The 25,111-nt window shown below is 40.9% G+C and overlaps 2 protein-coding genes and 1 non-coding gene across 4 annotated transcripts; all 3 read right to left on the bottom strand.

Moving 5' to 3' along the window:
• Window positions 1-1,215: 1,215 nt before the first annotated feature.
• Window positions 1,216-9,289, bottom strand: LOC118118208 (hsp90 co-chaperone Cdc37). Of its 2 annotated transcripts, none has more exons than XM_035171205.2 (8): window positions 9,039-9,289; window positions 7,852-8,154; window positions 7,280-7,385; window positions 6,024-6,139; window positions 5,808-5,930; window positions 4,367-4,558; window positions 2,580-2,651; window positions 1,216-2,433 (listed from the first exon to the last, which is right to left on the bottom strand). In XM_035171205.2, exons 1-8 carry the CDS (start codon window positions 9,153-9,155, stop codon window positions 2,314-2,316), a joined length of 1,149 nt encoding a protein of 382 aa, XP_035027096.2. In that variant the 5' UTR covers window positions 9,156-9,289; the 3' UTR covers window positions 1,216-2,313. The 2 variants fall into 2 exon arrangements, with proteins under 2 accessions (XP_035027096.2, XP_035027106.2); XM_035171215.2 differs by having other exon boundaries at window positions 8,996-9,178.
• Window positions 9,290-10,089: 800 nt separating this feature from the next.
• LOC118118225 (intercellular adhesion molecule 1-like) lies at window positions 10,090-15,594 on the bottom strand. Its single transcript, XM_035171246.2, has 5 exons — window positions 15,361-15,594; window positions 14,457-14,723; window positions 13,906-14,238; window positions 13,124-13,380; window positions 10,090-12,321 (listed from the first exon to the last, which is right to left on the bottom strand). The coding sequence occupies exons 1-4, from the start codon at window positions 15,431-15,433 to the stop codon at window positions 13,145-13,147; spliced, it is 909 nt and encodes a 302-aa protein (XP_035027137.2). The 5' UTR covers window positions 15,434-15,594; the 3' UTR covers window positions 10,090-12,321; window positions 13,124-13,144.
• Window positions 15,595-19,172: 3,578 nt separating this feature from the next.
• Window positions 19,173-22,753, bottom strand: LOC118118213. Its single transcript, XR_007034837.1, has 2 exons — window positions 22,685-22,753; window positions 19,173-19,883 (listed from the first exon to the last, which is right to left on the bottom strand). It is a non-coding gene; the product is annotated as an uncharacterized LOC118118213 (transcript).
• Window positions 22,754-25,111: the final 2,358 nt, after the last annotated feature.

Raw genomic sequence — 25,111 nt, 5'->3', positions numbered from 1 at the left:
CACAGACACACACACACACAGCACATTTTTGTTGGAACACACTGCTCATATTTAAAAAAATCACAATAAGGATCCATGGCTCCTGTTACTCGCTCTGCTTTTTCCCCCCTTCCCCTCAAATTGACTGTGTCCTGTTCCAGTCATTCAAGGACACGCAGCACATTTATTCACTTAAAGCCCAGAAACAAGAAATCAAGCTGCTCCTTCTTTTAAAATATTGGGACAGTTTGGAATAAGCTGGACCGTCTTTTATATTTTGTGCGAAAGCTACATTTGATGAATTATCTCCTTCATTAGAAGCAATGTGGTTTTTATCAATGTTGTCATGAAGCTGTGAAAAATATCCATAAAAAAAATTACAAATCCTGAGATGACTTGAAGATGAAAACTCCTTGTTTAATCAGTCCAACAGTAAATGTTCAATTTAACATCAGTGAAGGAAAACAACCAAGACTGTAAATGTTTATATCAACTGGAATTAAACTGGTTCAAATTACTTTACTTTACAAAACAACATCCTGAGGTGAAGTACGGCTGCAGTGACATCATCGATTGATCAGTGGATTATTTTCAATGATTCATCGCTTGGTCAATAAAATGTCCAAAAATAGTGAAAAATGCACATAATCAGTCAAACTACATGTTTTGACTGATCAATGGTCTCATTCTTAAAGATATTTAGCTCAATATGATGTAAGACAAGTAGAATTAAGTAAATCTGAGAGGCTGCAACAAAAGAATATTTGAAAATTCAGCTATGAGAAAGGTAAATAAACTTTCTGTGGGACAGTCTCTGTTGATCCCTCGTCCAAAAACCTTTGTTTGCTCATTTCTTCTTCATTTAAAATGGTGTAATATAAAACCTGACTGTTGCATAAACTGTGGACAGATGAATGAACACACAGGAGCAGTTCTCCATGATGGCGCTGGTCCTGTCACTCGCCCATCGACATTATCTAGATTTGATTTATGCCCCGCGCCTGCGCTGATTGTTTCCTATTTACAAAAGTGACCGCGCAAAGAAGCTTTGCCTCAAACAATCCTGCTCAGGACACTAAATCAAACCCTCCGATTAATTATGAAGGAGAGGGAGGGAGGGAGAGAGGGAGCGAGAGATTAATTATGCAGGTGAAAGAGCGAGAGATGGAGAGAGAGAGAGAGAGAGAGAGAATATGGCAGAAAATGAGTCATGATTCACAGAAACAAGAGGAAAAGTTCATAAACTGAAAATAAACTCTAGTTTTATTAAGTTCTACAACACAACTTACAAACTGTGTCACAACTTCAGGCACAAATACAGAATACAACATATTGTGGGTAAAACCTTCACCCAAAAACTATTAAATTACAATAGAAACATTTCTCAAACTTCAAATCACTTTAGATTTTAACGATACTCGATCAAACCGTTGATACAAAATGAATCACCAACTTTTTATCGCGTGATTATTGTTTCAGTTATGTTTCAAACAAAAATACTAGAAAATCTGAATCTTATCAGTGAGACGCTCTCGTAACGAGTAAGTTAAATAAGTAAAGATATAAAATAATTCATCAGTCAGGCTGCTGATGTGGTTTATGAGTTTGTCCCCAAACAGACAGCAGATGGCGCCATTGTCCCAGTAGAACAGATCACACTGGACAGGCTGTTGAACCTGTGAGATCCTGTGACGTAATCAAATGTCATTATTCAAGTGTCTCAGATCTTAACTCGTGGTTCTCAACCTGTGTTAATGTTGATAGGCGGATTTGAACTTGTTTATAAAGGTTTAGAATTTAAAATATGTACTGAATGATTTCTGAACTTTAGACTTAAGTGTGTTTAAAGTTTGAGGAGATGAAGATGCTATAATCAAAAAAAGAAAAAGGGCAGATCACAAGTAAAAACTTTTAAAAGGACTAGTAACAGTAAAATTAGGAATAAATCTGTGATTTCTGTTTCTAATGACTTTTATTCAGCAACAAATATACATTCCTCTTTTACTCTGTTGCACAAAGTAGCTTCAAGTGTGATTGTCTAAACACTGCTCTTCCATTATGTACATTTTTTAAAATAACTTAATAATTTACTCCACCTGATTATTAAATATTCACATTTCTACAATATATAAATTATACATTGTGACATATTTTATGAATGAAACATTACTGACAGTCAAATACCAACAAAGTCAACAGAGACGTTTACAGAGCTGCCAAACACTAATGACACAAAAAGAAAAGTGATCCTGAAGTGATGATGTAAGTCAACATGGAGGGAAAGAACACGTGTATCATCCCTTCTCCCATTTGATTCATTTGTTTCCTTTAACTTTAGCTCTCGTTCTCATCCTCTTCATCCTCCTCTTCCTCATCATCCTCCTCATCACCCTCTCCTGACTCCGGCACCCACAATCCAGAGTCAATACATCTCTTCAGGTGGTATTTTCCTTCCTGTAGACAGAAACACAGCGACAGGATCAGTGAATGAATGAGTGAACAGATATGTTTTCATGTTGTTTGGTCCTCGTCCTCCTTAAGTTTCTTTTTCTTGACCTGAAGTGACAGTTTCTTGTTGAGTCTCAGGCGCAACCACTCACCTCCGGGTGCAGCTTGCTCATCGCCTGCTGCAGCATCTGGATGTTCTTCTCATCAAAGCTCCTCTGTATTTCCTGCACAACAGAAACTGATAATTAAAAAACTAATATGATGCAACGAACCTCAATTTTATTGTTCTTGAATAGAAACCACTTTGTTCTTGTGTGTAGACTTAGGGCGACTAGATGATGCTGTTGACTGAGAACAGTCCATTCTGCTGAGCTGCGTATTGACTTCTCTCATTTTCCAAACACAATCAATTGACTGAACAAACACTGGCTTCAAGACAATCGGATCCCGTCTCTCTCACCGAGTAAAGCAACTTTAATTATAAATCAAATTATATAAGATTAAGGTCAAATATTCCAAATATTACGACAGAATAGAACAAGTATGTCCCTGTCCATGTTAAACTGAGATGAGGAGAAACACTCTGGCCGGAAGATGTCTGAGGATGAATCAAACAATAAAGAGCATATTCAGGTTTGGATTAGAAACTGACTGAGGAGAGAGAAGAACTAAATACGACTGTAAATCCAAACTTAAAATTCAGTCGTGGGGGTCACCAGGGACGAAATGGATGATGGCTGCAATATGGTGACATATGACATGGTTTTCATTCTGTAAGTAGGAAAAATGTCAAACAAACTCAGGTTGGATCGAAAGACAGAGATATTTACAACCAAACTGGTGTCAACAATATGTAAAATATGTATATTACATGTCACTAAAAGACCCTTTTTGTGTACAAACATCAGTAGTGAAATACAGAGATAATCAAACAGGGTGAAAACACATTTCAGCAGATAAAGAACAATACAGTAAATGTAGAAAACCACAGGATAATCCTGGATCTCAGTTCCTCTCTTGTTATTATTATATTAATTTTATTCGTGAACAGGAGGAAATCTGTGAGCTAAGTATTGACTTCTCTGCCTAAAGCTAAACAAAGCGTTGAACGTGATGTGCTGTGTAAACGAGACACTAACAGGTCTGCTCTTTTCCCTCACGGCCTCCAGGGTGTGTGTGTGTGTGTGTGTGTGTGTGTGTGTGTGTGTGTGTGTGTGTGTGTGTGTGTGTGTGTGTGTGTGTGTGTGTGTGTGTGTGTGTGTGTGTGTGTGTGTGTGCGTGCGCGCGCAGCAACTCACACTTTTCAGCTGCAGTGTGAAGCTACAGTTACAGTGGCTGTGGAAAACATGTGATGTGAACTACTGGAACAAAAACAGAGGTTCTGTCTGCTACAGACGTTGATGGATCTTATCAGGATTTATTGTCTGGGTTAAATTAAGTCCCTTCATTGATATGAATTCACAGACATGTCGGTGTCTGGTATTTGTTTACAGATACACGCAGATATAACAACTTTTATTTAACAGAATAAACGATGCAGAAAAGATGTGCATTTAAAAGGCATTTGTATTCAATTATTTTACATAAAAAATAGATTATTTTCTTAGTTTAAAGTCTAAATATTAATTTGCATTTGGGTGTTTTTCTATATTTTAGTTAGTTCTATTGAGGTTTAGGGTTAAATATCAAGTCACGATTACATTTCTCTTTCCAAAGGGTTTGATAACAGCATTTTACTGAAATCAGCCGGGCTCTAGTTCATGTAATCGTGTGGGTTGTCTTACAAACCCTTTTTCATTATTAGTGTCACTTCATCACTTAAAGTAAATCATGTTTCACTTATTTCAGGATTGTTTTATAAAATGCAAGTCGCATTAACCACAACTTTTACCCATATTAATAGAGTTGTGTGTCTGTGTATGTGTGTGTTTGTCGTTACCTCAGGCAGCGATTCGTAGACCTCTACAGGGTCTAAACCCCCGGGGCCCAGTCTCTTCTCCCTCTCCTCCTCCTCCTCCTCCTCCACCTCCCCCATGGCGCTCTCCATACGAATCTGTGCACAGCTGCGCACCCGCTCCTTCAGCAGCTCCAGCTCGTGGTGAAATGCATCCTGGCACGTCTGGTCTGCAGTCTGACACATAAACAAGACCGCTAACATAAGGTTACTTCGTCCTCCGCTAACTGTGACGCGTTTCTTTCTGTCTTTTTCGTTTTATTTCTGTTTTATCATCATTTTATTCACTTTCCTGTTTGTTCCCAGATATTTAATGAAGACTGGAAATACTTTTGGAAATACAAAGATGATTAGCAAGTGGTTATAGGTTTGTCTAGATCGACTTTTATGCACAAAAGTTTGGGAAAAAATCTCTACAAAATAAATCACATCTTTTCTGATGCTTACATTAAACGGGATTCGTGTTTCCACTGCCTTTGTTTTAATGGAAACTCATTTCTTGCTGTGTTTCCTGGAAACTAAGTGAGGAAACTCCTGCGCTTTTTTCCGGGGAATTGTTTCTCCTCTTATCAAAACAGAAACGTCTTGATAAGCGTCTCTTAATTGCCTGCAAGGGAGTCCAGCACCAGGCTCAAAAACATCTGACCTGGTCCAACCCTGTGGTGCAGAGACATTCTCAACACCCTCCCCCACCCAATCCTGTGGGATGGTCTAAATAGGAACCACTGGTTGTTTCTGGAGGTTTAGTTACTTTGTATAGATCGTTTAGCTGCAGATGTGAATCAACTTGGCTGCTTGTTTGGGTGAAAATGCTCATTGCACCAAGTTCCTTGAGCCCTAAACTCATATATGAAGAAGGCTGGAGACTACATCTGAATTCATTTGTTCTATTTATAAATTAATTTATTGTGTATTTGTGTTCAATATCTTTTGCTTTTTTTTAAATAATTTTGTTTCTGCTACGTGTAAAAAAGTTGCTCTGTTGTGTCGCAATCAAACTAACTACCAATAAAAAACCCACAAAGTTTTAATCAGATTCCCACAAACAAACACAAAATGTTCCCATGATAAGTGACTTTAGAGACTAAGACCATATTTACACTGATCGTTAACAAGCATCTTGAGAAACCTGAACACAAGTCGAGACGTCTGGGTTCACATCCGTGTCTCCAGTGTCCTGCTGACCACATAAGTTCTGATTTTGTTAAATGCTCCGTCTAATTTCTATTACCTGCTTGTCCGGATGCATCAGGAAACATAAGTATTTACACTACAAGAGATGTACAAGAGCAGATGCATCTCAGACCCCGACAAGTGGTTTAAAGTATCGGATCGAAGTCTTTGTGGTCATTTCCAGTCATGTTACTTCCAGGTGTAAACAGGGTCTAAGTCTCCTGACATCATGCAGGAGATCACAGTAACAGACCTTGATGTTTGAGAAGAACTGCCTGAAGCAGCCTCTTGGGTCGACCTTCAGCGTCCGACTCAAATCCAAGATACACTGCATCACGATGGCCTGGTGCGCCACCTGCTCCATCACTGCATGTTTCTAAAAGGACGTGAAGGGTTTACAAAGCTTTATCTCACTGGAGTCATTGTTTTCCACCGGAGGACGAACACAGACTTTCCTCACAGGACTCACCTCGTCTGCCTCAAAGTCGATGCAGGCGACGACGAGGCTGTTCGCCGTCTCTTCGCACACCAGATGTGGGTTGTCTGACAGATACTTCTGACTGTCGTCCCAACGCCGCAACATCCCTGGTGCACAAACAGACACAGGGACACGTGAAATGCTGCCTTCAGCTTTTGTTCAGAGGTCAAATTGCGTCATACTTTAAAACACTGTTGTCATGTGACTAACAACAGAAAACTGTTGCCACCTGGTTCCCTTTTTTAAAGGTTTTGTGTCGTACTAGAAGCAAAAAAGGAGAATTGACGTAATATGTTAAAAATAATTTCCATGGAATCAACATTTTGTAAGGAACTTGTGTCAGTAAACTTGTCACTGGGAGATTTGCTCAGCAAAAACTGTGGGTGTGTTTGGAAAAAAATACAGATTTTACAAACGAGGGGCTGCTGACTTTGAACGATGTTAATAAAGATTGTTTACGAGGAAGTTAGGTCCAAACATTCGCTCCACATTCATGGCAACATTTCTTTTTTCTCAGTGGTAAATTTATTCTGCTCCATATTCATCTTACACTCTTACACACACACACACACACACACACACACACACACACACACACACACACACACACACACACACACACACACACACACATTTAAACTTAAGCTAAAAAAGAGAGGAGGGGGAATTGATATTTTCAGGAAATATTGATTGTTCTCAACGTAGTTTATGTTGCTCCCATGTAAAACACTACAAGCTTGTGTGAGATATGTAAATCACAATAAAATGCTTGGAATGCTGCCGTTGGCCTGAGGGGCGTGTCGGCACTCCCTGTTTACAACACCACCAAGATTATTTCCTGCCCTGTCTGCTTTTTCCATGCGATAGAAATCCAGTGTGATTACACCTTTATGCAAAAGTACTATTGGTTGCATCATAGGAAATGTTTGATAGTGTGTATTTTGGGATTTACCCATAATAAGGAACCAGAGAAGGAGAAAGCAGGTTTAGTGAAAGCTTGGTTATTGAGGGGAATTCACTTTATTCCTGTGTCAGTTGCTGTGAAAATTGAATCTGTGAACCTAATTTGACATTTTCTTCAACAAACCCCTGAGCTTCTGTCTTGTTGTGGCTACACAACATGAAAACCGAGAGTCAGTGGGCTTTAATATGGTTTAACTACTACAGGAAAAGCATGTGTCATACTTGAAAGAGGAGGACAATGTGAGGAAGCATCAGACATCATTTTCATCGAGAGGGAAGCATACCAAAGTGTTTGATTTCCTCCGCGTGCTTCTCCGCGAAGGTTTTGTGCTTCTCCAACTTTTCCGCCTCGGTTTCCTGCTTGTTTTCAGGCTGGACGTTCACAATACTCTAGAAAAAAGAGATAGAGAAAACAGATTAATAAGCATCAGGACGAGTCAAAACATGCAAAGTGCAAATGCATTCAGGGCGGCTTCAAATCCAGTTTTGCGAGTCTCGGATTAGGAGAATAGAAAGAAAGCGTGACGACATGACACCGATCCCAGAGCTCGATTGGTGATTAAAGTCCATCAGGTTTTTGCAGCACATGCTTTCAAACTCTGGAATAACTTAGTGAGCAGAGATCAGAAATGCTGCATCTGTTACTTCGTTTAAATCCCATCTTGAAAAGTATCCTCTTGCAACTTTGTTAGAAAAGTGCTATATAAATAAAGCTTGTCCTTATTATTATTATAATAAACCAATCACACTAATCTCATTCCCTTTAAAAGCAGGGCTTGGCGTGAAGGTTTATTATTATTAAACTATGGTGAAAGTAAAAGCAAAGAGGCCTAAATCATCCAAATCCAGATCTTACCTTGCTGAAACCTTCTTTGCTGATGGAGTCCACATTCCAGGGCAGTTTCTTCTCCTCTCGCTGGTGTTCTTTCAACATGTTCGCAAACGTCTTTTCATCCTTCTTCAGTTTTCTCGCCTCAGCCTGGACCTTCTTCAGCTCAGCCTCCCTCTCCTCATCCTCATCCTCCTCTCCCTCCTTCCGTCCTTCTTCCAGCTCTCTCAGTCGTCCCCGGGCTTCCTCGAACAACCTCTTGCATTCAGCCAAGTTGTTCTCCAGATCCTCCCCTCTCTGCTGAAACTCAGCCATTCTCTCCAAGCGCGTCTGAGTGGTGGGATTTGAGATAATCACAAGTGAGATGAAGAGGAAAGGATGAATGCTGGGGGGGGGTCGTGTGTGTGTGTGTGTGTGTGTGTGTGTGTGTGTGTGTGTGTGTGTGTGTGTGTGTGTGTCAACCATTGGTGATATTCACGGAATATTTAAAGAATCACAGGAATTAAAACAAGAATAAACAGGGAGGAGACAACTAGTCAGTGAAGACTACTTAACAAGTCATGTGACAACACAGCATCAACGGGTTAAGCTGAGTAACCAGAGTCAGAGCTGAACAGAACTGGAGCATTGTAGTTACAGCAGCAGTCATACTGGGTATTATGGAGTATTCACTGACGTCCCAGTAGGAAACCTCCCGATAGGGGCCCCATGTCGATCCTGTGCACTTCCTGTCCTTCGTCGGTGTAAGAATATTTATTACATGATGTTGGAGAATGGATTCAAGTGTAACACCTTCAGGTTGGGATGGGTGACAGATTTAACTGTGACACCTGCAGGTCCAGATGTTTGATGGGTGACAGATATAAGTGTGACACCTGCAGGTCCAGATGTTTGATGGGTGACAGATATAAGTGTAACACCTGCAGGTCCAGATGTTTGATGGGTGACAGATATAAGTGTAACACCTGCAGGTCCAGGTGTTTGATGGGTGACAGATATACGTGTAACACCTGCAGGTCCAGATGTTTGATGGGTGACAGATATACGTGTAACACCTGCAGGTCCAGGTGTTTGATGGGTGACAGATTTAACTGTGACACCTGCAGCTCTGAGTGTATTAACTAGTCTGGTTACCAGTCACTCACTACTAGTAACTACTGGTAACACTAACCGGGTAGGGGACTCCACACGTCACAGCTACACAAACCGCTGACCCGGTGTCTCATCCGGAACAGACTCGGTGTGTCCACGTACGGGTTGACCGCGTCCTCGTCGTCGGACACGTAGATGTGGTCCCACACGCTGTAGTCGAGGCCGGCTCCGGAGCTCATCCTCCCGCCTCCTGTGCTTCAACACCACCCGGGGAATCGAACACGGCACCGGGGGAAGAGTGGAGCCGTTCAGCGGAGACAACTCAGCTTCAGCACCGAGAGCAAAGAGGTTTAGAATAATCCTTTTAGCGACGCAGCGGATACACGTCATCAGAGAGCGCGCAGGTTTATTTTCTCTTTACTGAAGTTTACAGCAGCACGTGGCGGATCAACAGGGATTTATAACTATATTTATTATACAAAATATATTTATAAATTCTTAACTAATTACCAATACAGATACATGTATGGGTATACGCACATGTATACGTTTATGTGCTTCCTCACTGGGTCTGACAAATCTATCGTAAAGTCTACAGTGAAGTAAATGAGCAAAAGTTTATTTCAGCAGAGTCATTAAGGATCTGATTGGTTCTCCTCCTCTCCTCCTCTCCTCCTCTCCGTGACGGGACGAGGAAGAGGACGAAGAAAACAAGAAATATCCCTGGGATGTTTTTTGTGTCTCCACCCCTAACAGCCTCTGCAGTGGATTTCCTGTAAAAGCCTCAGAGATCAGCAATAAAGAGGAATCACACTCAACAGGAAAACTGTAGTTACCACATCTGTTTCTTTCAGTACCTCATAGTCACACAACTTGATAAATACTTCATTCATAAATACAATCAAGCAGATTCTCACTTTTGATAACTGGAGTCATTCGGTATTTGATCTTTTATCTCCACCTTTGTTTTCCTGCCTTTTTTCTTCAGTTCCTCTTTTTGTTTTAACAACAAAGTCATTAATTAGTAATTATTGTGTAGATCAGATGAGAGTTTTCTTATTGTTTTTATTCCCTGAAGCTCTCTTTGTGACAATATTTGTGTTCTGAGTAGACGATGGCTTGTTCCAGGAAACTACATTAAAATGTAAAATAAAACAGAATAAAAAGAGCGTGTGAAGTGAAACCATTTATTCATGCTCACAGAATACACTTATTATTTCTTTAGTGAAGTTCATAATCATACAGCGTTAACCTCCTCAGATAGCCCCTCAAAAACACGTGCGCATACAGACAGGAAACGTGGGTTATTGTGAGGTCCCACAAAGTTTCCGTGAGGTTTAACACATCGCTGCAATGCTCAATGTCAGAACTTCCACTTATAATATTAAATGTTTTGTACACAGCACAACTCTAAATAAAGTTATAAAGTTCTTTGCAGTGACACGACCAAAATAAGACGGGGACAGTTAAAACAGCACATTCACTGACACAGATTAACAACATTTATACAATGATTTCCAAACATACATGTAGTTTGTCTTTTTTACTATTTTACTAATTCAAAGTAAAATCAGGAAATGAGTTACATGGATAAAGATAATAGAGTGTGTATAAATACTCACTCACTCTCACTATCCAGACAGGAAGCCAAAAATATCCCTGATACAAACACCACCATCTTGCACATATGGAGCCAGAGTCTGAATATTTTTTAAAGATTACTTTCACTTTTGGGTCTCACATCTATTCTTATTATAAAACAATCTGAACCGTTTTAATTTACTTACAGAAGCTAAAATCGTCTTTCCACACTCTACATTCACTATTAATGAAACATATAATCCTTCTTGAAACTGCAGTTGAAACTGGTTTTACAACAACAATTAAAAATGCACATGAATCTACAAGCAAATGTATTAACATGAGGCAGGATGTTGCTCTAAACCACTGAAATGACAGTTAAACGCAGAAGTGACCACAGAAGCTACAAAAGCAGCATCAGATAAACCGACTCAAGGTTGTACATCAGTCGGAGTATAACAAATAATTAACTATTATCTCAACCGACCCCTCTGGTGACATTTGGGGGGAAAAATTAAACATAATAAGTCCTGGCCACAAGTTATGAATCTGTTTTTGCAAACTTGGAGCGTGGAAGCCTCTTGGATGATGAAACGTTTCTCTTGAACACATGATGCAACCTCATTCATGAGCTTTATACTGACTCACTGTCTGCACTGATTCTGAGGACACACTGTGGTGGAAACCTTTGCAATTGATAGTGTATAAAAAACATTGTTGTTCAGTTTCGCCAGGTCTTGTTATTAAAGAACAGATTCATAACTCGTTCCCAAGACTTTATAACTCATGGCAAAGCAATATTTTTTTCCCAGATGTCACCAGACGGGCTCCGCAGACTCCAGGCTGTGCAAGCAAGCAGGCAACTGTCCTCAGAGGCCTCGGAGACCACACACAACGCGGTGTCATTTTGTAATATTTGGTAAAAGGACTGTGTTCAAATTACTGAACTTTTTAAAATATGTATGTATATTTGTGACTTGATTTTACAGCGTTATGTCTTCAGTAGAGATGGATTTGAGCTGGATGCTCCAGACAGAACAGAGACTAACACACACTAAGACATTATTTGTTCCAATTACTAAAAAATTGTAATATCTAAAATAACCAAGGATTCTCTCTCTGGCTTTAAAAAAAAACAAGTGACCCATTTAGCCACCAAATACTTAATTAGCTTCATATTTACACTGGATTTTTAACTCTTGTGTACATACACTGAATAAAGAAAAAGAGAGAGATGATCTTTCTTGCACCAACTTAAAAATTGACTTCCATGGGTAGTACACAAAATACAGTTTGTGTTCAACTTAACTTTAACAAGTCATACAAATACAGTTGCTAACTTCAATGTGAAAGAATATGTGAATTATATTTCTAATTTTGTCCAACAATGTGCTTTTGTCTGTGTAGTGAAATGTATAAATTGGTGTATGTTTAACCATGAGTATGTGTTAAAGCTGAGATACAGACACTTCCTTGAAGTACTCAGGTTACACAAGTTGAGACTGAACTCATTCGGGGCATTTTATGTCATCAGATAAGGTCAGTAGAGAGACGACAGGAAATGACAGCCAGAGAGATGTCACACAGGCCACGAGTCCGACGCCAACTCTGCAGCGTATCACAAAACAACTTCTCCACACACTTGTCACACCTTCCCACAGACTCACTCTACAGTGGGTACGGCCTCGTGTTGTTTGTGAAAACGGAAAACATCCTTCAGGTTGTACTGTCCCATCCGGCCTTGTTTGTAGAAATAGATGGCTACTGCTATCAAGCAGGCGATAGCCACAACAGCAGGAACTACTATGTACGGGATGATGTCGGCTAAATAAAGAAGAGGAACAGAGAATATTCAACGTCAGACCATGTCAAAAAAATACACACAATGAACTTCCTTCTTCATTTCACAAGGGTAAGAGTCAGTTCACAATTACAGTGAGAAAGCAGAAGTGAGAGCAGTCATGTGTTTTTTTTTTCCCCGTGACTCACTTCCCGGTGATTAACATTAAACACATTCAGACATGATCTCAGAATTTTTTTTTCAGATAATTGTTTCCAGACATTAGGTGGAACCTTCCTTTCACATATGAAGCATAAAGCATGCACATCCAAACTTGACCTGTAGCGCCTGCACTCGTTTTTATTTGTATATCTACTCTAAGTCGGTTGTTGTTTGTTTGATGTTGTTGTGTGGCTGTGTGTGTTTTTATGCACCACGAGAAGTAGTACCTATGATTCCGTTGTATGCATAGCTTACGATTAGAATAAAGGAATTCTGATCGTTAGTTGCTGGACAGAAGCGACGGAATGTCCAAAGAAATGTCTGCGCACCTGCTTCAACAAACTTTTTATTTTACCTCCCAGAGACTGTAGCTAATGTTTCAGGCACAAAAGAGGGGCTGAAGAGGGGCCTGTGACCAAAAGCTTCTCTACATGGAAGGTCAAATAAAAAGTTTGCGGAATTCTTCGGACATTGACCTGCTGTGTTCTCACATGGACTCGCTTGGACATTCTCAGGAGTTTTTACTACAGGGCCGGCCGGATAATTCCAGAGGAACATCTGAAGTTCAGTGCATGTCTGACAGCAGCTGTAACGAAGGAACTGGACTGGGAATGAACAACTCACGTTTGACAGCCACCCTGAACGTCACAGTGTTTGTGCCCACGTCGTTGCTGACCGAGCAGGTGTACTGCCCTCATGCCCAGAAGCCACAGACTGGATGGTGAGGACGCTGCTGTTGGACGGGGGGACGCCGTCTGGCAGGGATGTCCAGGTGTACGAGGGGCTGGGGTTCCCCACGGCCGTGCAGTTCAGCTCTAGAGGATCTCCTTTTGTGAGGGTGATCACATCTGGAGGTGATGGCGCCAGCTGCTGAGGCTTATCTGTGTGGGAGAAATACAAACAACCAATGAATCGACCCGGTGCTGCAGATGGAAACCGACTCTGATCTGGAGCTGTGTTTATGAACACCTGACAAATCTCTGGTTCAATTTACTCCCCTTGTAGCTTCTAGACCCCTTTTCGGTTTAATCTAGCATCCATCCACTTTCCCAGCCACACATTCTAGCTCCTTTTTAAAGATCCATGAATAATTATCTTGGAAATTCATAAAAATCTTCTATCTCACAATGTTAAAGGAAGTGATGAAACAATTCCTGGATCTGCACCAGATCTGTATGGGTTACCACATCCTGCCACCAAGTTTCGTGGTAATCCATTTGCTAGATTTAGCGTAATCCTGCTTCCAACAAATCAAACCAACTAACAAACGTACAGGGATGAAAACAGGTCATTATTACCCTCATATAGACCCATTTCACATCTGTGACTCCACAGGACGGCAGCTTGATGACTAAACAGAGACATTTTGGAGGAGTTGAGTGTCACAGGTTTGTTATCAGACTCACAGTAGACAGTAGCGGTCACGTTTTTCGACACAACCATCGGAGGGGTCTGTGGTCCATCAGGTCCCAGCTCCAGCTTTGCTTGACACCAGTACTGAGCTCCATCATCTTCTTTAGTGGTGGAGATGCTCAGAGTGAAGACCTCAGTCACTGGTTTCTCCTGTGGTTTACTCAAGTTCTGTTTCTGGCCCAGTTCTGTCTGACCTCTGAAGAAGGTCACGTGGACACTTCTGACCGGAGCCACGTTCTGCACCTTGCACTGCAGAGTGTAGTCACGGGACTCGAACAACGGCCCGGAGTGATTCATAAAGCTGACGGAGACCAGGTCTGGAGATTCTGTGGAGACAGACAAATGGATGGATGGATGGATAGATCGATAGAAGGGATGGATGGATGGATGGATGGATGGATAGATAGATAGACAGACAGACAGACAGACAGACAGACAGACAGACAGACAGACAGACAGACAGACAGATAGATAGATAGATAGATAGAATTGACGGACAGAGAGAGAGAGAGAGTATAAATCTTACAAATAGAAGTGAACTTACTGTACACGGTAACGTTCAGCGGAGTGCAACACTGGTGACCATCAGTGTTAGTATAGTAACACAATGGAGTCGTTTTCCACTCCATCATTTTGTCAACCGTCCATGTAATTGTTCTTCCATTTTTCACGTGGGATCCAACAGATCTTTCCAAATTGAAAATGTCCTCTGGGCACGACGGGCACAGAGAGCAGATGACAGAGGTCGGGTCGCCGTGCTTCACCACCAGGCTGGACGGAGTGAACACTGTGCTGTTTGTACAGTTTCTATCTGTAAAAAGAATTCAGATTCACCATGAAAGCCTGTGAGACACTGAAGAAACACAGTTATCTAGAGTTGAACTGTATCTTTTAACGGTGGTTCATTCAATTGTATACTTCACCTTATCACACACTGTACATAATATACTGCCTATCGCATTTGCACTACTTTACATATTCATATTGAAAGATTGAAGATAGTGGAAGATAGTGGAAGATATTGAAGAGTGTGTGTGTGTGTGTGTGTGTGTGTGTGTGTGTGTGTGTGTGTGTGTGTGTGTGTGTGTGTAAATAAAGTAAGTGTGTGTGTTCAACTAATAATGCTCTTACTCCATTCTAGACTTCTTCTATTAACAACTTCAACATACAATATCAAGGGCTAAGTTTTTTATTATTATTACTTTATTTACAGACACACACACACACACACAAACACACACACACACACACACATACAGACACACGCACACACACACACACGTACATACAGAGACACATATATGTAAAAGTATAAAGAACACTATAACTATATCCGACGATGACTCGAGACATGTTCTAGTGTCTGTTTGTTCTCATCCGCTCTGAGAATAGAAAATATAAAACATGAACCTTGTACCGAACGACATGTCTATAAATATCAGACTCACCACAGCAGGACACATGGAAGTCCGACAGGAAATCCACCAGAGAGACGATCACCAGCACGTAGCGGGAAAACATGGCTCGTGTTCGGGCAGGAACCAGAGGAGAAATCCGCTCAATCTGATCCGGACCGAAAAAAGCTTTATTAACTAAACGACTCCTCGTTCTCTTTCCCTTTTACTTTAGATCGAGTGTGTGTGTGTGTGTGTGTGTGTGTGAGGAGGAGGAGGAGGAGGAGGAGGAGGAGGAGGGGACAGCTTCCTGAAAACGAAACTGAAAATAGTTCAGAGAAGCGTGGAAGCTTCAGGGAAAACCCAGTGATGTCACCAGAGCAGGACTGAGTCAGTTTCAATCGTCATCATCATCATCATCATCATCATCATCATCATCATCATCCAAGAATTAATTAATAATGTGAATATGAATCAAATCATCATCATCATCATCATGAGAAGAAAAATAAGACAATTAAATTGATAACGGCACCTTTCTAGACCCCTGATGGGACCTTACAATTGATCATATCCAGTTTACAGTGATAATGGCTCCGGGACGCTCTGTGGGAATCCCCCACATGATATCTAAACTGGCAGAAATCACGTGTTCTTTGGTTCAGGCGTGTTCAGTCTCAATATTGCCATTAGCATCACAAGCTAGTTAAACAAACAAGCAGCAGAACGAGAGAATGAGAGTCAGAGGAGGTTTGGAGCTTGTGACAGAAGAAATGACAAGATTGGAAAATCCATTTTAGTGGGAATCTCTGAACAGATTTTCAGCTCTCACTCAAGTTTTTCTCATCAGAAGAGACAGAGATAAAATTCAGTGAAAACAATGAAAAACTAAAGAACCTGAATCATTTTCAAAAAAAGTGGCTTCTTTCAAATTTACCAGGTTTGTTTAATAGATAATAAAACACCAAATGTCTGCCAACCTTATGAAGTTTCTGGACATTGCGTGTTTTGGGTGTGATGCTGATATTAAATCATAAATACTCATATGTTGATGATTAAATATAAAAATTCAAAGGATTCCCAGTACAAATCCACAGTTTTCTTATAGTCAATACTCTGTTAATGTCCAGGACTTTATTTTAAAGTTTTTATCTCACCTCTCAAGAATGTAATCATAATTTTTTACACCAATAGGTGGCAGCGTTGATCAGGTCATTGATAAAAATAATGTCTGTATGACAATAATTGTTTAATATTTCAAAGATAAAATAAACACATCCTCATGTATTTCTAATTAATTTTTGTATTTTTGAAATATTTCTTATATTTTCTGTGTTTTAAATCAAAATCAAAAATAACATTCCTCATTCAGGGAAGGTGCTCAATCACTATAATCTTTAAACACATCGATGTGTAAATTAACAAGATGAAATGATCAATGAGATCCAGATGTTTGATAGGTGACATATTTAACTGTAACACCTGCAGGTCCAGATGTTTGATGGGTGACAGATATAAGTGTAACACCTGCAGGTCCAGATGTTTGATGGGTGACAGATTTAAGTGTAACACCTGCAGGTCCAGATGTTTGATGGGTGACAGATTTAACTGTAACACCTGCAGGTCCAGATGTTTGATGGGTGACAGATTTAACTGTAACACCTGCAGGTTGATGTTTGATGTGTGACAGATTTACTGTGACACCTGCAGGTAAACTGTAGTTACTACATCTGGAGTCATTTAGTATTTGATCTTTTATCTCCACCTTCATTTCCTGCCTTTTTATCTTCAGTTTCTCTTTTTGTTTTACCAACAAAGTCATTAACAATTTTGTGACAATATTTGTGTTCTGAGTAGACGATGGCTTGTTCCAGGAAACTACAATAAAATGTGTAATCTCACAGAATACACTCATTATTTCTTTAGTGAAGTTCATAATCATACAGCGTTAACCTCCTCAGATAGCCCCTCAAAAACACGTGCGCATACAGACAGGAAACGTGGGTTATTGTGAGGTCCCACAAAGTTTCCGGCAGGTTTAACACATCGCTGCAATGCTCAATGTCAGAACTTCCACTTATAATATTAAATGTTTTGTACACAGCACAACTCTAAATAAAGTTATAAAGTTCTTTGCAGTGACACGACCAAAATAAGACGGGGCCAGTTAAAACAGCACATTCGATGACAAACATACATGTAGTTTGTCTGTTTTACTATTTGACTAATTCAAAGTAAAATCAGGAAATGAGTTACATCGATAAAGATAATAAAGTGTATATAAATACTCACTCACTCTCACTATCCAGACAGGAAGCCAAAAATATCCCTGATACGAACGTCACCATCTTGCACATATGGAGCCAGAGTCTGTAGCGAGGTCCTGTACTGCAGCCAGACACCAGGTGGCGATCAAGACGCTTTGGCTTCACTTTAGGGCAGCAGACTTATTTTTTAAAGATTACTTTCACTTTTGGGTCTCACATTTATCTCATTATCAAACAATCGGAACTGTTTTAATTTACTTACAGAAGCTAAAATCTTCTTTCCACACTCTACATTCACTATTAATGAAACATATAATCCTTCTTGAAACTGCAGTTGAAACTGGTTTTACAACAACAATTAAAAATGCACATGAATCTGTGGTGGATGTGTCATTTTCATACACTCATGGACTGTTGAAAAAAAGACCGTGCTCACATACACACATACACATGGATTGTTTAACAAAGCCTAGTGCTCATATATATATATATATATACTCTATATACATTCATGGACTGTTGAGAAAGCTGAGTGTTTGTACGTAGACCACATGTGTGGACCATTGCAGAATGGAACAGTTGCATTATCTGCCCTTGTTGCTCTTGTTGACTACTTCTAAACATTGATATTTGATGTTACTGTTGGCTTTGATGAAGGGGAGTGCGTGGTGGATGTGTCATTTTCTAGTGCTGTTTGCAGGGGTTGAATTATCGGTGACGTCTGCGGTCTGTTGCTTTGGTCTGGAGTTTGGGTCGTTATCACACTGGTGTTCCGGGTTTGGACAGTAGAGGGGGCTGCTCGTTCATTACACTTTGGACTTGAAGCCAGAAAACACCGTGTCCGCTTCTTGTCTTTCTTTTCCCCTTCTCTAGGTCAGGACAGGTGTTGTAATGTGGGGGCTGCACGCTCGTGCTGTGTTTCCTAGGTCGTGGGGAGCGCGCTGGTTGTGGGGTATTCGTCCGGACAGAGGTTTTGCTAGGTAGGTTTAGAAAGTTGGAACATGAGGGAGCTGGCCCGATGCACCATGCTTGCTGGGTGGCCACACGCAGACGGCGCAGGGTCCAGATGTGCTGGCAGCGCTCGTGCCGCTGTGTGTGTTGTGTGGTGGAGGTGTTCAATGTGTGTATTATGCTGTGTATTCAGGTATGCCACATATGCATTTTTCTATTTTGTATATTTCATGTTCCGATTTTCCTGATGTGTTTGATATTTGCTGTAAAATTCAGAAATTACACTTTGGACTTTAAGCCAGCAAACATCGTGTCCGCTTCATTTCTTTGTGTTCCCCTTTTCTAGGGGCGTAACAAATCAGGAGGCAGGATGTTGTTCTAAACCACTGAAATGACAGTAAAACCACGAGAGCTCGATTACACAACGCGGTGTCATTTTGTAATATTTGGTAAAAGGACTGTGTTCAAATTACTGAACTTTAAAATATGTATGTATATTTGTGACTTCCTTTAACAGCGTTATGTCTTCAGTAGAGATGTATTTGAGCTGGATGCTCCAGACAGAACAGAGACTAACACACACTAAGACATTATTAGTTCCAATTACTAAACAATTTTAATATATAAAATAACGAAGGATTCTCTCTCTGGCTTTAAAAAAAACAAGTGACCCATTTAGCCACCAAATACTTTATTAGCTTCACATTTACACGGGATTTTTAACTCTTGTGTACATACACTGAATAAAGAAAAAGAGAGAGATGATCTTTCTTTCACCAAATTAAAAATTTACTTCCATGGGTAGTACACAAAATACAGTTTGTGTTCATCTTAACTTTAACAAGTCATACAAATACAGTTGCTAACTTCAATGTGAAAGAATATGTGAATTATTTTTTCAAATTTTGTCCAACAATGTGCTTTTGTCTGTGAAGTGAAATGTATAAATTGACCTAAAACCAATGTTTAACCATGAGTATGTGTTAAACCTGAGATACAGACACTTCCTTGAAGTACTCAGGTTACACAAGTTGAGACTGAACTCATTTGGGGCATTTTATGTCATCAGATAAGGTCAGTAGAGAGACGACAGGAAATGACAGCCAGAGAGATGTAACACAGGCCACGAGTCCGACGCCAACTCTGCAGCGTATCACAAAACAACTTCTCCACACACTTGTCACACCTTCCCACAGACAAACTCTACAGTGGGTACGGCCTCGTGTTGTTTGGGAAAACGGAAAACATCCTCCAGGTTGTGATGTCCCTCACACCTTCGTTTGTAGAAATAGAAGGCTACTGCTATCGATCCGGCGATAGCCACAAGAACAGCAACTACTATGTACGGGTTGATGTAGGCTGCGGAGTTGGGTAAAGAGAGAAGAGGAACAGAGAATATTCAACATCAGACCATGTCAAAAAATATCAACACGGCCACAATGAACTTTCTTCTTCATTTCACAATTACAGTGAGAAACTCAGAATTTTTTTTTCCAGACATTATCCGGATCCTTCCTTTCACATATGAAGCATAAAGCATGCACATCCAAACTTGACCTGTAGCGCCTGCCCTCATTTTTCTTAGTATATCTACTCTAAGTCGGTTGTGGTTTGTTTGATGTTGTTGTGTGGTTGTTTGTTTTTATGCACCACGAGAAGTACTACCTTTAATTTCGTTGTATGCATAGCTTACAATTACAACTAGGGCTACGTTGTAGCACTGAACGGGCCCGAGCACACGCAACTTGGGACCTGTTGCAGTTGGTGGAGAGAGCGATCAACGAGCGGGCACATGACTCCGCGTTGCATGCGTTTTGCGCTCCTCCGCGGGAAGGATAAACGCTTCACTTCCTGCGTCCGTCACGAGACGTCGATCCTTGCCTGCTAATTGCGCATTATGGTCCACGCTATGAATTGCACATCACACGGTGAAAATTTTATGTAAATCGAATGATAGTTGTAAAACAAAGCTGACTTCCTGTTGCCAGTAGGTGGCGCCATCACTATTATTACATACAGACTAATAGATCTGTTCAAGTAGGGGCTCTGATGTAGCGAGAGCAATTTTATGTCAATTGGACAATGTTACAACAACTTCATTTTCACACTGATGAGTAGGTGGCGTTATGACCCTGAACTAATATTAATATATGGAGCTGTTCAGGTCAGGATTGTGAGCATAGGTCAGTATTTGGGGGCCGGTTGGATAATGCAGAGTGGATTTACAAAGTACTTCCTGTTTCATGGCGAATCAGTAGGTGGCGCTATAACACTGAGGAAATATTGACACATAGAGCCGTTCAGGCTTGGACTCTGATCATGTGACAGAAGTTTGGTGGTGATAGGACTATGCACACTGGAGTTATGACAACATTGTGTCCTTTGGCGAAGGATGAACCTTAATGATTCGCACCTCAATGTTTACACAGTTTGAGGAAATGTCACAATTCTGACCATGGTCCTACAACTTGACTGAGCTCTTTAGAGCTGTATATTGTAAAGCAGCCAAGAGCAGTGCATCAAAGTATAAAACATGTCACTTCCTGTCGCCAGCAGGTGGCGCTATGACCCAAAGTTAATATTGACACATGGATCTGATCAGGGTGGGACTGTGAATGTGTGAATGAGGTTTGAGGCTGATAGAACAATGCACAGAGGAGTAATAATAAATCCCTCTTTTTTGGCGAATCATCAAACCTTTACGCCACACCACGGTCACATCGTGTGATGAAATCATATATACCGAGGTAGTTTATATCCCCATTTTGCTGGAGGCCTTTTATAGAATTTGAAGTTGGTCTGATGAAAGCCCTGGGACAAGTTTGTCAAAGTAAAAATGTCTAAAATGGTCAAAATGGCCACTAAAGCCAAAATGGCGGGCTTCCTGTTTGGTCTAGCATATCGATCCAAGAGACTTTTTTGTTTGTCATGAAAAGACACATGTCCCTCCCGATTTTTGTACATGCCGGCCAATCGTGGTGCCGGGGCTGCACTTTAGGGGGCGCTATTCAGTTATTTTGCCACGCCCATTCCTTAAAACCATATGAATGTCTGCAGGGGGGGGGGGCTGTTGTTACACAAATGTAGTTTGAGGGAGATAGAACCATGAACACTGAAGTTACAGCAATTTCATGTGTCACGGCAAGTTGATGAACTTTGAGGCCACGCCACTAATATGGTGTTTGACGAAAACCCACAGTCTCCTTATGCCTTCATTATCAATGTCTTGAGACCCTTTTGACACAGTTTGACATGGTTGCGGTCAGTGGATGACGAGGAATACATCCAAGTGGCGGGCTTCCTGTTGCATTTATCACAATGCTCCTTGAGACTTTTTTGTTTGTCTGGTCATGATACATCTGTGTACAGATTTTTGTGAAGATCGGTGAAAGCTAACTGAGGGGTTTTTCCTTAGATGGCGCTGTTGAGCCATTTTGCCACGCCCATTTCAAATTACTATATTTATTTATAATACAAATATTTTTTGGGGTTTTGAATTTCCTGCAAACTTTGGTGAGAATTTGAGCATGTCTAGGCCCTGAAAAAGCCCCAAAAGGGAAATACAAATCCTTCGAAATACAATAGGGCCTCCCACCGGAGGTGCTCGGGCCCTAATAAAGGAATTCTGATCATAAGTTGCTGGACAGAAGCGACGGAATGTCCAAAGAAATGTCTGCACACCTGTTGATGCTTCAACAAACTTTTTATTCTACCTCCCAGAGACTGTAGCTAATGTTTCAGGCACAAAAGAGGGGCTGAAGAGGGGCCTGTGACCAAAAGCTTCTCTACCTGGAAGGTCAAATAAAAAGTTTGCAGAAGCATAAACTGCTGTGCAGACATTTCCTCGACCTCTTACGTAGGCAGAACGCAGCAGGAGATTGTCTGAGTCAGACGTGTTCACAACATAGGGAAAATCTGTAATGTCTGGGTAGCGTCAGTCGTTATCACCAAAAGTTTTTCGAATGTCGTTGTCTTTCCAACTGTGTCGTGAGATATTTGCATTCGCCGGACTGACCTGCTGTGTTCTCACATGGACTCGCTTGGACATTCTCAGGAGTTTTACTACAGGGCCGGCGGATAATTCAGAGAGGAACATCTGAGAAGTTCAGTGCATGTCTGACAGCAGCTGAAGGAACTGGACTAAGGAATGAACAACTCACGTTTGACAGCCACCCTGAACGTCACAGTGTTTGTGCCCATGTCGTTGCTGACAGAGCAATTATGCTGCCCTCATGCCCAGAAGCCACAGACTGGATGGTGAGGCGCTGCTGTTGGGCGGGGGGCGCCCCGTCTGGCAGGGATGTCCAGGTGTGCACGAGGGCTGGGGTTCCCCACGGCCGTGCAGTCAGCTCTAGAGGATCTCCTTTTGTGAAGGTGATCACATCTGGACGTGATGGCGCCAGCTGCACGAGGCTTAGCTGTGTGGGAGAAATACAAACAACCAATGAATCGGTGCTGCGAATAGAGCCGACTCTGATCTGGAGCTGTGTTTATGAACACCTGACAAATCTCTGGTTCAAATTTACTCCCCTTGTAGCTTCTAGACCCCTTACCGGTCTAATTTAGCATCCATCTACTTTGTACATTCTAGCCTTTTAAAGATCCATGAATAATTATTTTGGAAATTAGTAAAAATCTTATCACAATGTTAAAGTGATGAAACAATTCCTGGATCTGCACCAGATCTGTGGGTTACCATCCTGCCACCAAGGTTTACGTGTGCAATCATTTACTAGATAGCGTAATCCTGCTTCCAACAAGTAGTTAATAACAAACGTACAGGGATGAAAACAGGTCATTATTACCCTCCCATATAGACCCATTTCATCAAGTGACTCCACAGGGCCCGGCAGCAGTGACTAAACAGAGACATTTTGGAGGAGTTGAGTGTCACAGGTTTGTTATCAGACTCACAGTAGACAGTAGCGGTCACGTCTTTGTGTAACCATCGGAGGGTCTGTGGTCCATCAGGTCCCCAGCTCAGCTTTGCTTGACACCAGTACTGAGCTCCATCATCTTCTTTAGTAGTGGAGATGTAGTGAAGACCTCAGTCACTGGTTTCTCCTGTGGTTTACTCAAGTACTGTTTCTGGCCAGTTCTGTCTGACCTCTGAAGAAGGTCACGTGGACACTTCTGACCGGAGCCACGTTCTGCACACCTCGCACTGCAGAGTGTAGTCACGGGACTCGAACAACGGCGGAGTGATTCATAAAGCTGGCGGAGACCAGGTGGAGACTCTGTGGAGACAGACAAATGGATGGATGGATGGATAGATAGATAGAAGGGATGGATGGATGGATGGATGGATGGATGGATGGATGGATGGATGGATGGATGGATGGATGGATGGATAGATAGATAGATCTTACAAATAGAAGTGGGCACCTGTACTGCAGTAGCGTTCAGCAGTGCAACACTGGTGACCATCAGCTTCCAGTATAGTAACACAATGGAGTCATTTTCCACTCCATCATTTTGTCAACCGTCCATAATTGTTCTTCCATTCACGTGGATCCAAAGATGTTTCCAAATTGAAAATGTCCTCTGGAGCCTGACGGGCACAGAGGCAGATGCTTGAAGGTCGGGTCGCCGTGCTTCACCACCAGGCTGGAGCGGAGTGAACACTGTTCTGTTGTACAGCTCATCTGTAAAAGAATTCAGATTCACCATGAAAGCCTGTGAGACACTGAAGAAACACAGTTATCTAGAGTTGAACTGTATCTTTTAAGGTGGTTCACATCAATTGTATACTTCACCTTATCACACAGAGTGTAATATACAATTTATCGCATTTGCACTGCACTTTACATATTCATCATGAAAAGTGTGTGTGTTTGTGTGTGTGTGTGTTTGTTTGTTTCAACTAATAATGCTCTTACTCCATTCCCCTGAACTTTTTCTTTTAACAACTTCAACATACAATATCAATAGGCTAAGTTGTTTATTATCAAAATGTATTATTATTACTTTATTCACACACACACACACACACTGTAAGCCGGACAACTAATGAACTGGAACATTTAATTTGAATGTACACAAAAAATTTGAGTATGATACCATTACTATCAAATGTAAGTATATTTTAATTTGAAGTAGAATATACTTACATTTGTTAGTAATGCTATTAACACTATAACTTTTTAAGTGAAACATACAAAAATTGTTAAGTTTTGGTTGTATAAACTTGAGTTTTATTCATGACCACATCTTTATATCAAGGAGAAGCTGCAGTATTCAGAATACTTTACTAATTGAAATTAAATATTAACTATTAATGACTTATTAATAATGCTAATATTAAGAGTTTTGTGGATAAATGAATGACACACCAAATTGTATCACCCCTTAAGTAATTTCATTATATTTCTCAAAGTTAATATTTTTCCTGTCAAACAAACAGTTACAGGTTCACAGAGCATTATTTAAACAAAACACAGGTTGGTTTAATATCCTCATTATGACTTCGAGGTCAAAGTCATGCTGTTACACCCTCTGACGTGTAGGTGGCGACATGCACCTGTAAGGGCGAAACCGGCGACGAAGAAGAAGGTACCTTCCCGCCTTGCCGTGTCGTGCTACTGAAG

This window comes from Hippoglossus stenolepis, chromosome 2 (assembly GCF_022539355.2).
Source record: "Hippoglossus stenolepis isolate QCI-W04-F060 chromosome 2, HSTE1.2, whole genome shotgun sequence".
Lineage (NCBI taxonomy): Eukaryota > Metazoa > Chordata > Actinopteri > Pleuronectiformes > Pleuronectidae > Hippoglossus > Hippoglossus stenolepis.
Note: the sequence above shows the minus strand (reverse complement) of the source record. Positions and strands in the feature narration are given on the sequence as shown.